A 17105-nucleotide genomic window follows, 5' to 3' on the forward strand; every position below is an offset into this window, starting at 1 on the left:
ACGGGGCGCGCTTCTTCACAAAACTGGACCTGAGGAGCGCGTATAATCTGGTGCGTATCCGGGGAGGAGATGAGTGGAAAACCGCATTTAGTACTACATCTGGTCATTATGAGTACCGCGTCATGCCATACGGGTTGAAGAATGCTCCAGCTGTCTTCCAATCCTTCGTAGATGAGATTCTCAGAGACCTGCTCGGGCAGGGAGTGGTAGTGTACATCGATGACATCTTGATCTATTCTGCCACACGTGCGGCGCATGTGTCTCTGGTGCGTAAGGTACTTGGGTGACTGCTGGAGCATGACCTGTATTGCAAGGCGGAGAAATGTGAGTTTTTCAAACAGTTCGTTTCCTTCCTGGGGTATCGTATTTCCACCTCCGGGGTGGTGATGGAGGATGACCGCGTTACAGCCGTGCGTAATTGGCCGACTCCGACCACGGTGAAAGAGGTGTAGCGGTTTTTAGGGTTTGCCAATTACTACAGGAGGTTTATCCGGGGTTTTGGTCAGGTGGCTGCTCCCATCACCTCACTGCTGAAGGGAGGACCGGTGTGCTTGCGTTGGTCAGCAGAGGCGGGCAGAGCTTTCAGTCGTTTGAAAGAGCTGTTTACCAATGCGCCCGTATTGGCGCATCCGGACCCCTCTTTAGCGTTCATAGTGGAGGTGGATGCGTCAGAGGCTGGGGTCGGAGCCGTGCTGTCCCAGCGCTCGGGCGTGCCACCCAAGCTCCACCCATGTGCTTTCTTTTCGAGCAAGCTCAGCCCAGCAGAGCGAAACTATGACGTGGGGGACCGGGAGTTGTTAGCTGTAGTCAAGGCTCTGAAGGTGTGGAGACATTGGCTTGAGGGGGCTAAACACCCTTTTCTCATCTGGACTGACCATCGTAATCTCGAGTATATCCGGGCAGCGAGGAGACTAAATCCACGTCAGGCTAGATGGGCCATGTTTTTTACCAGGTTTCGGTTTACCATCTCATACCGGCCAGGCTCCCAAAACACCAAAGCCGACGCGCTGTCCCGCCTCTATGATACCGAGGAGCGGTCGGTTGAGCCTTACTGTCCAGTGGGGACTCAGTACGGGCCGAGGGGGGTCCGGGACAAGCTGATCCGGTGGGCTCATACTCTCCCCTCCTCGGGTCATCATGGCATCGAGAGGACAGTGCGGAGTCTGAGAGGGAGATACTGGTGGCCCACGCTGGCTAAAGACGTGAGATTTTATGTCTCCTCCTGCTCAGTGTGTGCTCAGAGCAAGGCTCCTCGGCACCTGCCTAGAGGGAAATTACAACCCCTCCCCGTTCCACAACGGCCGTGGACACACTTATCGGTGGACTTTCTTACCGACCTTCCCCCGTCCCAGGGAAGTACTACGATCCTGGTCGTTGTGGATCAGTTTTCTAAGTCCTGTCGTCTCATCCCGTTGCCCGGTCTCCCTACGGCCCTGCTGACTGCGGAGGCCTTGTTTACCCATGTCTTCCGGCACTACGGGGTGCCTGAGGACATCGTTTCTGATCGGGGTCCCCAATTCACGTCGAGAGTGTGGAGGGCGTTTATGGAGAGACTGGGGGTCTCGGTCAGCTTAACCTCAGGTTTTCACCCCGAGAGTAATGGGCAGGTGGAGCGCGTAAACCAGGATGTGGGCAGGTTTCTGCGGTCCTATTGCCGGGACCGGCCTGGTGAGTGGGCAAGGTATGTTCCCTGGGCTGAACTAGCTCAGAACTCCCTACGCCACTCCTCAACTAACTTGTCCCCTTTTGAGTGTGTGTTAGGTTACCAGCCGGTCCTGGCCCCATGGCATCAGAGCCAGACCAAGGCTCCTGCGGTGGAGGAATGGGTACAGCGCTCCAAGGACACCTGGAAAGCCGTTCAGGACTCACTACGGTTAGCGGGAGAACGGCAGAAGAGGAGCGCTGACCAGCACCGCAGTGAGGCCCCAACCATTTAGTTCCACCTCCCACATATGCGGTGACATCACCTGGTTTAAACGTCTCAAGAGACAATATCCCTGTCATTATTACTCAATGCCTAGGTTTACCTCCAATGTACTTACATCCTACCATACATTTGTCTGTACATTATTCTATTCTATCTATCTTCAGAGCTCGTGCTGCTAGGTGACCTAAACTGGGATATGCTTAACACCCCGGTCATCCTACAATCTAAGCTTGATGCCCTCAATCTCATACAAATTATCAATGAACCCACCAGGTACAACCTCAAATCTGTAAACACGGGCACCCTAATAGATATCATCCTAACCAACTTGCCCTCCAAATACACCTCTGCTGTTTTCAACCAGGATCTCGGCGATCACTGCCTCATTGCCTGCATCCGTAATGGGTCTGCGGTCAAACGACCACCCCTCATCACTGTCAAAAGCTCCCTAAAACACTTTAGCGAGCAGACCTTTCTAATCGACCTGGCCCGGTATCCTGGAAGGATAGTGACCACATCCCTTCAGTAGAGGATGCCTGGTTATTCTTTAAAAGTGCCTTCCTCACCATCTTAAATAAGCATGCCCCAATATGCACCAACAAGCACGCCCCAATCATGCTTAACCAGGAACAGATATAGCCCTTGGTTCACTCCAGACCTGACTGCCCTTGACCAGCACAAAAACATCCTGTGGCGTTCTGCATTAGCATCGAATAGCCCCCGTGAATTGCAACTTTTCAGGGAGGTTAGGCACCAATATACACAGGCAGTGTAAACTCAAAAAAGCTCTGGGACACTGTAAAGTCCATGGAGAATAAGATCACCTCCTCCCAGCTGCCAACTGCACTGTCTAGGAAACACTGTTTTTCTATGGCTGGCCATGCTTTCCACCTGGTTACCCCTACCCCGATCAACAGCCCTGCACCCCCACAGCAACTCGCCCAAGCCTCCCGCATTTCTCCGTCACCCAAATCCAGATAGCTGATGTTCTGATAGAGCTGCAAAATCTGAACCACTAAAAATCAGCCGGGCTGGACAATCTGGACCCTTTCTTTCTAAAATTATCTGTCGCAATTGTTGCAATCCCTATTACTAGCCTGTTCAACCTCTCTTTCGTATCGTCTGACAATCCCAAAGATTGGAAATCTGCCGCGGTCACCCTCCTCTTCAAACGGGGAGACACTCTAGAACGAAACTGGTACAGACCTATATCTATCCTACCCTGCCTTTCTAAGGTCTTCGAAAGCCAAGTTAACAAACAGATTATCGACAATTTCGAATCCCACCGTACCTTCTCCGCTATGCAACCTGGTTTCAGAGCTGGTCATGGGTGCACCTCAGCCACGCTCAAGGTCCTAAACGATATCATAACGGCCATCGATAAGAGACATTACTCTGCAGCCGTGTTCCTTGACCTGGCCAAGGCTTTCGACTCTGTCAATCACCACATTCTTACCGGCAGACTCAACAGCCCGCTGCCAAACATACCCTCATAAAACTGACTATCCTACCCATCCTCGACTTCAGCGATATCATTCATAAAAAAGCCTCTAACACTCTACCCAACAGTTCTTCCTTTGGTCGCCTTTCCTTCCAGTTCTCTGCTGCAATGACTGGAACGAACTACAAAAATCATTGAAGCTGGAGACTCATATCCCCCTCACTAGCTTTAAGCACCAGCTGTCAGAGCAGCTCACAGATCACTGTACCTGTACATAGCCCATCTGTAATTAGCCCATCCAACTACCTCATCCCCATATTGTATTTATTTATTTATTTTGCTCTTTTGCACCCCAGTATCTCTACTTGCACATTCATCTTCTGCACATCTACCATTCCAGTGTTTAATTGCTATATTGTAATTACTTCGCCACCATGTTGCCTTACCTCCCTTATTCTACCTCATTTGCACACACTGTATATATACTTTTTCTACTGTATTATTGACTGTATGTTTGTTTATTCCACGTGTAACTCTGTATTGTTGTATGTGTCGAACTGCTTTTCTTTATCTTGGCCAGGTAGTTCACATGGACTTCATACTGTACATGTCGTGCCTGGTACTTATGGCTTGTATCATCACGCTGCTTGCAACTAAATTGAGTCTTGCAGATCTTTAAGCAGTGGAGTTGAGGATAATAATGAAACTGGAGATGATCCGTACAGAGTTCAAGACTGCTCTGAAACAAGTTATAGAGGCCCGGCAGCCAAAGGAGTCAGATTCCTTGGGGCAACTTGAAATACTGCAAAACCCTGCAGAAACAAATGAGGTACTGAAGGATATCTACGAAACACTGAGACTAACACTATCGAATGAAAATGGTAGGGATGGTCATTTAAAATGTCTTTGTTTTTATATTTTTTTTAACGTATTTTAACAGCAATTGACAAAAAAAGTTAGCTGTTTATCAAGAGCCACTGAAATGTGACCCGATTTGAGAGATTGCAACCTGCAATATTATTGAATCCAAATATCTTAATGTCAAATGCAGTTGTCATATATGCCAAATGCTTATTTAGTGTTTGGATTGATTTCCCAATTAACACTTGTCTTAAGAAGAAATGATCAACACTGCCTTTTTACAAGTTTTAGCTCATGATTACATGATACACTACAAAAATGATTTCTCATTACTATCAATCAGAACTGTATGGTCAGCTGTTTTAGCTGAGGAAAACACAAATGAGTGGGACTTTTGTTTTTATCAGATCTGATACCTGACCCTCTGCTGCAGCCAGGACCTGGGCTCAGGAATCACACGAATGATGATAAAAATTGGAACAGAGGAGCTGTGTACAGGCTACTCCTTGAAGAGGAAGATGGCCTTTAACGAGCTATCAATCTATGATGCTGTCACAAGTAAGTAAATGCACAAGTAGACATTTAGTATAGTATTATTGGTCAAGTGATGGTAAATCAAATGTGTATTTATAAAAATGTCAAATGAATTAAATCAGTAACAAGGCAGTTACAAACTAAATGTGAAATCCTACCACCTGTTAAGATCATAGAGAGAGGACAAAGGTGAAGGATCATGTCATCTACAAAATTGCTTCCAACACTCTACTCAGCAAACTGGATGCAGTTTATCACAGTGCCATCCGTTTTGTCACTAAAGCACCTTATACCACCCACCACTGCGACCTGTATGCTGTAGTCGGCTGGCCCTCGCTACATATTCGTCGCCAGACCCACTGGCTCCAGGTCATCTACAAGTCCATGCTCGGTAAAGCTCTGCCTTATAATAATAATAATAATAATATATGCCATTTAGCAGACGCTTTTATCCAAAGCGACTTACAATCATGTGTGCATACATTCTACGTATGGGTGGTCCCGGGAATCGAACCCACTACCCTGGCGTTACAAGCGCCATGCTCACTGGTCACGATGGCAACACCCATCCGTAGCACGCGCTCCAGTAGGTGTATCTCACTGATCATCCCTAAAGCCAATACCTCATTTGGCCGCCTTTCGTTCCAGTACTCTGCTGCCTGTGACTGGAACGAATTGCAAAAATCGCTGAAGTTGGAGACTTTCATCTCCCTCACCAACTTCAAACATCAGCTATCTGAGCAGCTAACCGATCGCTGCAGCTGTACATAGTCTATTGGTAAATAGCCCACCCATTTTCACCTACCTCATCCCCACACTGTTTTTATTTATTTACTTTTCTGCTCTTTTGCACACCAATATCTCTACCTGTACATGACCATCTGATCATTTATCACTCCAGTGTTAATCTGCAAAATTGTAATTATTCGCCTACCTCCTCATGCCTTTTGCACACATTGTATATAGACTCCCCTTTTTTTCTACTGTGTTATTGACTTGTTAATTGTTTACTCCATGTGTAACTCTGTGTTGTCTGTTCACACTGCTATGCTTTATCTTGGCCAGGTCGCAGTTGCAAATTAGAACTTGTTCTCAACTAGCCTACCTGGTTAAAAAAATAAAAAATAAAATAAAAAGGAGAGAGGTCTCATGGCCAAAACTGCCTATGAGGGAAGAGAGGGACAATACCCAACTTCTGTCTTAGCCAGCATAGGTGGAAAAGTAGTGATATGACATGGAATGAAACATATTCTTTGTGCTAAAGTATGATTAGGGTTCCTGGGGTCACCAGTTTGCCTGGGAGGGAATCCCTGTGCAAGAAAAGGTGACAAAGATGATCCATCACACATGCATGCAATGTAAGTGTGACAAACGGGCTATTTATGGGACTGCTTGTCTGTGCCAACCTGGTCTCAGAGCATTTAGATTTATTCTGTATCTAAATGCGGACTCTCCATTTAGTATGATACGTTACATTTTGTATGCGCCAGGACCTCGGGCTCGAAGGTCGAGGGTCGAGACCTGCTCCCTGCTGTTTCATTACAGTATGTATTAATTTCTGGATGCCCATTTCATATGATATGTTAAGAATTACAATTTGTATTATATGTTACAAATTTGATAAATAAACATAACGTACGAATTTGCAAAATGTACAATATGTAATGATTTTTAACGTATGACATGTTACGAATTCTAGCTCGGTGGCTAACATTAGCTAGCTGGCTAACATTAGCTAGGTTGGGGTTAGGGTTAAGTTTAGGAGTTAGGTTTAAGATTTAAGGTTAGGGTTAGGTGAAGGGTAAGCTAAAAGGATTAGGGAAAGGGTTGGCTAACATGCTAAGTAGGTGCAAAGTAACTAAAAAGTAGTAAGTAATTGAAAAGTTTCTAATTAGATAAAATGCTAAAGTTGTCTTGATAAGATTTGAGCTATTACCTTTCCACCCAACCAACCACCCTCCTTTTGTTTTTTTGCCCTCGGTAACCATCTGTCATATGTAACCATACCAAACATAACATCATAAAACTGTTATGACGCATCTCGGATTTATGTACAGAATAATACGAAATGCTCTGAGACCAGGTTGTCTGCGCTGTCCGTGACCGCCACTTTACACACACGTTTATTATGCACGCTCAAAAGTTGTTTTCATGGACAAAGACAGTGCCTGTTCTAATGTTATGTGACTGAATTGTATTCAACATAACACTCACCCAAATAGTGTTTGATATACACATGGGTTGCACGGGATTTCAGATACCGAGCCCACCCTTCTCTCACACTCACTGTCTGACTTGGTTGGAAGCAGTGTCAACTCCATCTAAACGCGCTCCTCTCTCACATCGCAGCTAGCTGCTGGTCTGGTTTCTTCAAGTCAGATGGTTTTGACACAAGAAATCCAGAACATCAATTGTGTCTGTCTCCGCTGCGTATCTAGGTTTGCGTTTACATGAAAGCAGAATATTTTACAGCTTTTTGCCTTTGGATTTGTGCTTCGGCGCAAATCTACAAATTAATGTCCCAGATGGATATTTACTCGTCGAAGTTATCACCTGCAGTGGATTTCGCAGCCGGTGCCTTCCTACTCATTATAGGTAAACGCTTTTTCCTATGTCACTGTAAATGTTTCGTTTAATTTGTCGCGGGCCAAATGGTTCGCCTTTTACGATGTATCTCAATAGTTTTGATGATAAGAAACTGATGAAGTATTGACAGTACCTAGTCTAGCCAAATTAATACACGGGCAATCTGGGATTGGTGCATGATTATTGAAGAATATAATTTAGAAATGCTTCATGAGATTATTTCAACAATCTCACCCCATTGAAACCCAAAATAAGCCTATGCTATTTTTACTACATTGTTTGTAAACAATGTAATCGTAAACAAAAAATGTAGCTTCAAAACATAGCCTATCATTTTGATCTCATGGTTGTCAGCATTTACATTTCTTCAGCTCCATCCCTCAGCTGTTTACCAAACACATGGCGGGTGATGGCTTGGTTATTAGCCTACTCAACTAGTCTATTGAATAACTTTATTATTACGTATTATGAAGTGCACATGGATTTTTAAATATATGTCTCTCAAGTTACCGTCTGATTCGATGGTAATGTCTTTATTAGTCTCCACTTCTCAACAGTCTTGTCATTAGGGATCATAAAGGCTCTCAAGACAAATTCGTACTTTCTCAAACATTTCACACTTTTCTATTCTGTCTTACACTCTCTTTCTCTCTCTCATCCACCCTCATCCTCTCTCTCTCTCTCGCACGCACACACACACACACACGCACACGCACACACACACACACACACACACACACACACACACACACACACACACACACACACACACACACACACACACACACACACACACACACACACACACCAATGAACACAAACACATTTCACTGTTCGTCTAGTGTCATAGACAGAAGTCGGTGGCAGACAAGTGATTAGCGGAGGATGTGAGTCAGACCATGCTTAGTGTGCCTGTCTGTGTGTGTGTGTGCACGTGCCTGCCTGCCTGCCTGCCTGCCTGCGTGTGAGTGTACGTGTGTGTGTGATTCCAGCAGAGTCCTCCCCATGCCTTCCTCTCTGCGTCTCTGGTTGTCGAGCGACATGCCACTATGCTCTCCTCTAGGAGGAAAGAGAGAGAGAAAGAAAGGAGAGTAAGAAAGCAGGCGAGGATGAAAGATTAAGTGATACTGCCTTGGCTCGGACACACTGTCTGCTCAGTACATAGTAGTAAGACTGCATGTGTGAGTGACCATCCATGTGCATGCGTGTATGACCATCCATGTGCATGCCTGTGTGACCATCCATGTGCATGCCTGTGTGACCATCCATGTGCATGCGTGTGTGATCATCCATTTGTGTGCGTGTGTGTGACCATCCATGTACATGCCTGTGTGACCATCCATGTGCATGCCTGTGTGACCATCCATGTACATGCCTGTGTGACAATCCATGTGCATGCGTGTGTGACCATCCATGTACATGCCTGTGTGACCATCCATGTGCATGCCTGTGTGACCATCCATGTGCATGCGTGTGTGACCATCCATGTACATGCCTGTGTGACCATCCATGTACATGCCTGTGTGACCATCCATGTGCATGCCTGTGTGACCATCCATGTACATGCCTGTGTGACCATCCATGTGCATGCCTGTGTGATCATCCATGTACATGCCTGTGTGACCATCCATGTGCATGCCTGTGTGATCATCCATGTGTGTGCGTGCATGTGTGTGACCATCCATATGCATGCCTGTGTGATCATCCATGTGCATGCCTGTGTGATCATCCATGTGTGTGCGTGCATGTGTGTGACCATCCATGTACATGCCTGTGTGACCATCCATGTGCATGCCTGTGTGACCATCCATGTGCATGCCTGTGTGACCATCCATGTGCATGCCTGTGTGATCATCCATGTGTGTGCGTGCATGTGTGTGACCATCCATGTGTGTGCGTGCATGTGTGTGACCATCCATGTGCATGCCTGTGTGACCACCCATGTGCATGCCTGTGTGATCATCCATGTGTGTGCGTGCATGTGTGTGACCATCCATGTGCATGCCTGTGTGACCATCCATGTGCATGCGTGTGTGATCATCCATATGTGTGCGTGCATGTGTGTGACCATCCATGTGCATGCGTGTGTGATCATCCATGTGTGTGCGTGCATGTGTGTGACCATCCATGTGCATGTGTGTGTGATCATCCATGTGCATGCGTGTGTGATCATCCATGTGTGTGCGTGCATGTGTGTGACCATCCATGTGCATGCGTGTGTGATCATCCATGTGTGTGAACATCCATGTGCATGTGTGTGATCATCCATGTGTGTGCGTGCATGTGTGTGACCATCCATGTGCATGTGTGTGTGATCATCCATGTGCATGCGTGTGTGATCATCCATGTGTGTGCGTGCATGTGTATGACCATCCATGTGCATGCGTGTGTGACCATCCATGTGCATGCGTGTGTGATCATCCCTGTGTGTGCGTACATGTGTGTGACCATCCATGTGCATGCGTGTGTGATCATCCATGTGCATGCGTGTGTGATCATCCATGTGTGTGCGTGTGTGATCATCCATGTGCATGCGTGTGTGATCATCCCTGTGCATGCGTGTGTGATCATCCATGTGCATGCGTGTGTGATCATCCATGTGCATGCGTGTGTGACCATCCATGTGCATGCGTGTGTGATCATCCATGTGCATGCGTGTGTGATCATCCATGTGCATGCGTGTGTGATCATCCATGTGCATGCGTGTGTGATCATCCATGTGCATGTGTGTGTGATCATACATGTGCATGCGTGTGTGACCATCCATGTGCATGCGTGTGTGACCATCCATGTGCATGCGTGTGTGATCATCCATGTGCATGCGTGTGTGACCATCCATGTGCATGCGTGTGTGACCATCCATGTGCATGCGTGTGTGATCATCCATGTGCATGCGTGTGTGATCATCCATGTGCGTGCATGTGTGTGACCATCCATGTGCATGCGTGTGTGATCATCCCTGTGCATGCGTGTGTGATCATCCCTGTGTGTGCGTGCATGTGTGTGACCATCCATGTGCATGCATGTGTGATCATCCATGTGCGTGCGTGTGTGATCATCCATGTGCATGCGTGTGTGATCATCCATGTGCATGCATGTGTGATCATCCATGTGCATGCGTGTGTGACCATCCATGTGCATGCGTGTGTGATCATCCATGTGCATGCGTGTGTGACCAGGACAGCGGAGTCAATCACCACCTTCCGGAGACACCTGAAACCCCACCTCTTTAAGGAATACCTAGGACAGGATAAGTAATCCTTCTCACCCCCCCCCTTTAAGATTTAGATGCACTATTGTAAAGTGACTGTTCTACTGGATGTCATAAGGTGAATGCACCAATTTGTAAGTCGCTCTGGATAAGAGCGTCTGCTAAATGACTTAAATGTAAATGTAATGATCATCCATGTGCATGCGTGTGTGATCATCCATGTGCATGCGTGTGTGATCATCCATGTGCATGCGTGTGTGATCATCCATGTGCATGCGTGTGTGACCATCCATGTGCATGCGTGTGTGATCATCCATGTGTGTGCGTGCATGTGTGTGACCATCCATGTACATGCGTGTGTGACCATCCATGTGCATGCGTGTGTGATCATCCATGTGCATGCGTGTGTGATCATCCATGTGCATGCGTGTGTGACCATCCATGTGCATGCGTGTGTGATCATCCATGTGTGTGCGTGCATGTGTGTGACCATCCATGTACATGCGTGTGTGACCATCCATGTGCATGCGTGTGTGATCATCCATGTGCATGCGTGTGTGATCATCCATGTGCATGCGTGTGTGACCATCCATGTGCATGCGTGTGTGATCATCCATGTGTGTGCGTGCATGTGTGTGACCATCCATGTGTATGCGTGTGTGATCATCCATGTGCATGCGTGTGTGATCATCCATGTGTGTGCGTGCATGTGTGTGACCATCCATGTGTGTCAAATCAAATAAAATTTTATTGGTCACATACACATGGTTAGCAGATGTTAATGTGAGTGTAGCGAAATGCTTGTGCTTCTAGTTCTGACCATGCAGTAATATCTAACAATTTCGCAACAACTACCTTTTACACACAAGTGTAAAGGAATGAATCAGAATATGTACATATAAATATATGGATGAGCGATGGCCCTAAGGCATAGGCAAGATGCAGTAGATGGTATAGAGTACAGTATATACAGTGGGGCAAAAAAGTTTTTAGTCAGCCACCAATTGTGCAAGTTCTCCCACTTAAAAATATGAGAGAGGCCTGTAATTTTCATCATAGGTACACTTCAACTATGACAGACAAAAATAAATGTAATCCCCAAAATCCCATTGTAGGATTTTTAAGGAATTATTTTGCAAATTATGGTGTAAAATAAGTATTTGGTCACCTACAAACAAGCCAGAAACAAAATTGTAGACCTGCACCAGGCTGGGAAGAGTGAATCTGCAATAGGTAAGCAGCTTGGTTTGAAGAAATCAACTGTGGGAGTGATTATTAGGAAATGGAAGACATACAAGACCACTGATAATCTCCCTCGATCTGGGGCTCCACACAAGATCTCACCCCGTGGGGTCAAAATGATCACAAGAACGGTGAGCAAAAATCCCAGAAACACACGGGGGGACCTAGTGAATGACCTGCAGAGAGCTGGGACCAAAGTAACAAAGACTACCATCAGTAACACACTACGCCGCCAGGGACTCAAATCCTGCAGTGCCAGACGTGTCCCCCTGCTTAAGCCAGTACAAGTCCAGGCCCGTCTGAAGTTTGCTAGAGAGCATTTGGATGATCCAGAAGAAGATTGGGAGAATGTCATATGGTCAGATGAAACCAAAATAAAACTTTTTGGTAAAAACTAAACTCGTCGTGTTTGGAGGACAAAGAATGCTGAGTTGCATCCAAAGAACACCATACCTACTGTAAAGCATGGGGGTGGAAAAATCAGGCTTTGGGGCTGTTTTTCTTCAAAGGGACCAGGACGACTGATCCGTGGAAAGGAAAGAATGAATGGGGCCATGTATCGTGAGAATTTGAGTGAAAACCTCCTTCCATCAGCAAGGGCATTGAAGATGAAACGTGGCTGGGTCTTACAGCATGACAATGATCCCAAACACACCGACCGGGCAACAAAGGAGTGGCTTCGTAAGAAGCATTTCAAGGTCCTGGAGTGGCCTAGCCAGTCTCCAGATCTCAACCCCATAGAAAATCTTTGGAGGGAGTTGAAAGTCTGTGTTGCCCAGCAACAGCCCCAAAACATCACTGCTCTAGAGGAGATCTGCATGGTGGAATGGGCCAAAATACCAGCAACAGTGTGTGAAAACCTTGTGAAGACTTACAGAAAACGTTTGACCTCTGTCATTGCCAACAAAGGGTATATAACAAAGTATTCAGATAAACTTTTGTTATTGACTAAATACTTATTTTCCACCATCATTTGCAAATAAATCCTACAATGGGATTTTCTGGATTTTTGTTTCTCATTTTGTCTGTTATAGTTGAAGTGTACCTATGATGGAAATTACAGGCCTCTCTCATCTTTTTAAATGGGAGAACTTGCACAAATTGGTGGCTGACTAAATACTTTTTTTGCCCCACTGTACATATGAGATGATTAATGTAGGGTATGTAAACATTATATATAAAGTGGTGTTGTTTAAAGTGACTAGTGATACATTTATTAAATGGAATTTTTAATTATTAAAGTGGCTAGAGATTTGAGTCAGTATGTTGGCAGCAGCCACTCAATGTTAGTGATGGCTGTTTAACAATCTGATGGCCTTGAGATAGAAGCTGTTTTTCAGTCTCTCGGTCCCTGCTTTGATGCACCTGTACTGACCTCGCCTTCTGGATGATAGCGGGGTGAACAGGCAGTGGCTCGGGTGGTTGTTGTCCTTCATGATCTTTTTGGCCTTCCTGTAACATCGGGTGCTGTAGGTGTCCTGGTGGGCAGGTAGTTTGCCCCTGTTGACCTCACTACCCTCTGGAGAGCCTTACAGTTGCAGTACCGTTGCAGTTGCCGTACCAGGCGGTGATACAGCCCGACAGGATGCTCTCGATTGTGCATCTGTAGAAGTTTGTGAGTGTTTTTGGTGACAAGCCAAATTTCTTCAGCCTCCTGAGGTCGAAGAGGCGCTGTTGCGCCTTCTTCACCACACTGTCTGCGTGGGTGGACCATTTCAGCTTGTCCGTGATGTGTACGCTGAGGAACTTGTGCGTGCATGCGTGTGACCATCCATGTGTGTGCGTGAATGTGTGTGTGACCATCCATGCGACAGGGTGATTGCTGCCTTTTACTCTCTCATGATATCGTTGCAAAAAATTGAGTCCACAGGCTGGTAGAGAATATTAAACTAGTGGAATATAGGTTGAGTTTGCATGAAGTGACCTCAACCTAGGTCTCTGGATTCTTCGTGCCAACTGACACATGAGGTGGAGACCTCTTCACTTCTGGCATTCTGAAGATTGTTTGGCAGCCAGGCACCAATGAAAGTCATGCACTGTAAGCAGTGGTGTAAAGTACTTAAGTAAAAATACTTGAAAGTACTACTTAAGTCGTTTTTGGGGGTATCTGTACTTTAATATTTATATTTTTGACAACTTTTACTTTACTACATTCCTAAAGAAGTGTATGTACTTTTTACTCCATACATTTTCCCTGACACCCAAAAGTACTCATTACATTTTGAATGCTTAACAGGACAATAAAATGGTCTAATTCACACACGTATCAAAAGACCACCCCTGGTCATCCCTACAGCCTCTTATCTGGAAGACTCATTCAACAGATGCTTCATTCGTAAATTATGTCTGAGTGTTGGAGCGTGGCCCTGGCTATACACAAATCAAATTAAAACAAGAAAATGATGCCATCTGGTTAGCTTAATATAAGGACTTTGAAATTATTTTGATACTTCAGCATGTTTTATCAATTACATTTACTTTTGATACTTAGTATATTTCAAACCAAATACTTTTAGACCTTTATTCAAGTAGTATTTTACTGGGTGACTTTTACTTGTAATTTTATATTAAGGTATCTGTACTTTTAGTATGACAACAGGATACTTTTCCACCACTGACTTTAAGCTATGCTTTCTCTAGCACACCAATTGATGTAATTCAGAAACACTTTGGTTTTGAATCACAAAAAAGCCTTTTCTATTCCACTTCCATTGTCATACCGTCAAACTAATATTGTTATAATGCAGCATTTCCCAAACTCGGTCCTCGGGACCCCAAGGGGTGCACATTTTATTTTTTGCCCTAGCAACTAAAATAATCAACGAATTATCAAGCTGTGATTACTTGAATCAGCTGTGCAGTGCAAAAACCAAAACGTGCACCCTTTGTGGTCCCCAGGACAGAGTTTTGGAAATTCTGGAATAATGTCTCTCATGCATCCTGAAATTAGGGCTGGAAATAGACTATGATTTTGGAGCTCAAACTGATAACCATATAAATAGAATGATTAATAGCTTTGGATAAAAGCGTCTGCTAAATGGCATATATTATTATTATTATTATTATTATTATTAAAATGCTTAATTATCCATTAGTCTCCCACATGGGCGATTTTAGCATGTATATCTTGGTGGGGCAAACAAAAAACATTTTTTTTACACGCTTGCCAGCAAAACCACAACACAACACTAAACAATATATTAATTTCACTATAACAGTGACAAACGGTGCCCACAAACTGTTAGGGCCTATATAAAGCTGTCCCAACAGAAGAGCTTTCTTTTCAGCTCCATAGAGTGAATCCTTACCACTGCTACACTTGGCTATCAGCGGAGCCTTGTCTGGCAGCAAAAAAGTTCATTCAGCCTCATTTAGCTTATAGCTTATATGACTGACTTGCTTGAACAAATGTGGTTCCTACTGAAAATAGAGATTTACATTTACATTTAAGTCATTTAGCAGACGCTCTTATCCAGAGCGACTTACAAATTGGTGCATTCACCTTATGACATCCAGTGGAACAGCCACTTTACAATAGTGCATCTAAATCTTTTAGGGGGGGGGGTGAGAAGGATTACTTATCCTATCCTAGGTATTCCTTAAAGAGGTGGGGTTTCAGGTGTCTCCGGAAGGTGGTGATTGACTCCGCTGTCCTGGCGTCGTGAGGGAGTTTGTTCCACCATTGGGGGCCAGAGCAGCGAACAGTTTTGACTGGGCTGAGCGGGAACTGTACTTCCTCAGTGGTAGGGAGGCGAGCAGGCCAGAGGTGGATGAACGCAGTGCCCTTGTTTGGGTGTAGGGCCTGATCAGAGCCTGGAGGTACTGAGGTGCCGTTCCCCTCACAGCTCCGTAGGCAAGCACCATGGTCTTGTAGCGGATGCGAGCTTCAACTGGAAGCCAGTGGAGAGAGCGGAGGAGCGGGGTGACGTGAGAGAACTTGGGAAGGTTGAACACCAGACGGGCTGCGGCGTTCTGGATGAGTTGTAGGGGTTTAATGGCACAGGCAGGGAGCCCAGCCAACAGCGAGTTGCAGTAATCCAGACGGGAGATGACAAGTGCCTGGATTAGGACCTGCGCCGCTTCCTGTGTGAGGCAGGGTCGTACTCTGCGGATGTTGTAGAGCATGAACCTACAGGAACGGGCCACCGCCTTGATGTTAGTTGAGAACGACAGGGTGTTGTCCAGGATCACGCCAAGGTTCTTAGCGCTCTGAGAGGAGGACACAATGGAGTTGTCAACCGTGATGGCGAGATCATGGAACGGGCAGTCCTTCCCGGGAGGAAGAGCAGCTCCGTCTTGCCGAGGTTCAGCTTGAGGTGGTGATCCGTCATCCACACTGATATGTCTGCCAGACATGCAGAGATGCGATTCGCCACCTGGTCATCAGAAGGGGGAAAGGAGAAGATTAATTGTGTGTCGTCTGCATAGCAATGATAGGAGAGACCATGTGAGGTTATGACAGAGCCAAGTGACTTGGTGTATAGCGAGAATAGGAGAGGGCCTAGAACAGAGCCCTGGGGGACACCAGTGGTGAGAGCGCGTGGTGAGGAGACAGATTCTCGCCACGCCACCTGGTAGGAGCGACCTGTCAGGTAAGACGCAATCCAAGCGTGGGCCGCGCCGGAGATGCCCAACTCGGAGAGGGTGGAGAGGAGGATCTGATGGTTCACAGTATCGAAGGCAGCCGATAGGTCTAGAAGGATGAGAGCAGAGGAGAGAGAGTTAGCTTTAGCAGTGGGGAGCGCCTCCGTGATGCAGAGAAGAGCAGTCTCAGTTGAATGACTAGTCTTGAAACCTGACTGATTTGGATCAAGAAGGTCATTCTGAGAGAGATAGCGGTAGAGCTGGCCAAGGACGGCACGTTCAAGAGTTTTGGAGAGAAAAGAAAGAAGGGATGCACAAACTATAAGGGAACGACAAGCTGATAAGAGGAAATCCATAATTTAGATTAGACATTAATCAAAAACTAGACAGACGTAATCAATATAGCTGTTTGTTTGGCACTTTTGAAATGTACAGTGACAGAACTCAGAACACGGGCCATTCTTACAGTGTTCTCCCTGTACACCAAGTCAGAACCGTAGGATAAATAAAGGGGGCATATAAGCAGACAATGAAAGCTCTTACAATATTCAATGATTACATTTCTCTAAAACAGGTTATAGGCTACATATGCACCACCAAGTCAGAACAGTAGGTGAAATTAAGAGGGGTAAATAGACCAAATGATTAGGCTGCTGCACATGGGCTACTAACATCTTACTACACAACATATACTTAGTATTACTTTCTTAGCTACAGTA

At 45.7% G+C, this 17105-nt stretch overlaps 1 protein-coding gene across 1 annotated transcript in view; it reads left to right on the forward strand.

The window, feature by feature from the left end:
* Positions 1-938: 938 nt before the first annotated feature.
* Positions 939-17105, forward strand: part of opn8b (opsin 8, group member b) — a 37740-nt gene continuing 21573 nt past the window's right edge. The window contains exons 1-2 of the mRNA XM_035774307.2: positions 939-1105; positions 4663-4787. Of these exons, the coding sequence (XP_035630200.2) occupies positions 939-1105; positions 4663-4787 (292 nt within the window). The remainder of the gene's footprint in view (positions 1106-4662; positions 4788-17105) is intronic.

Source organism: Oncorhynchus keta, chromosome 8 (genome assembly GCF_023373465.1).
Source record: "Oncorhynchus keta strain PuntledgeMale-10-30-2019 chromosome 8, Oket_V2, whole genome shotgun sequence".
Lineage (NCBI taxonomy): Eukaryota > Metazoa > Chordata > Actinopteri > Salmoniformes > Salmonidae > Oncorhynchus > Oncorhynchus keta.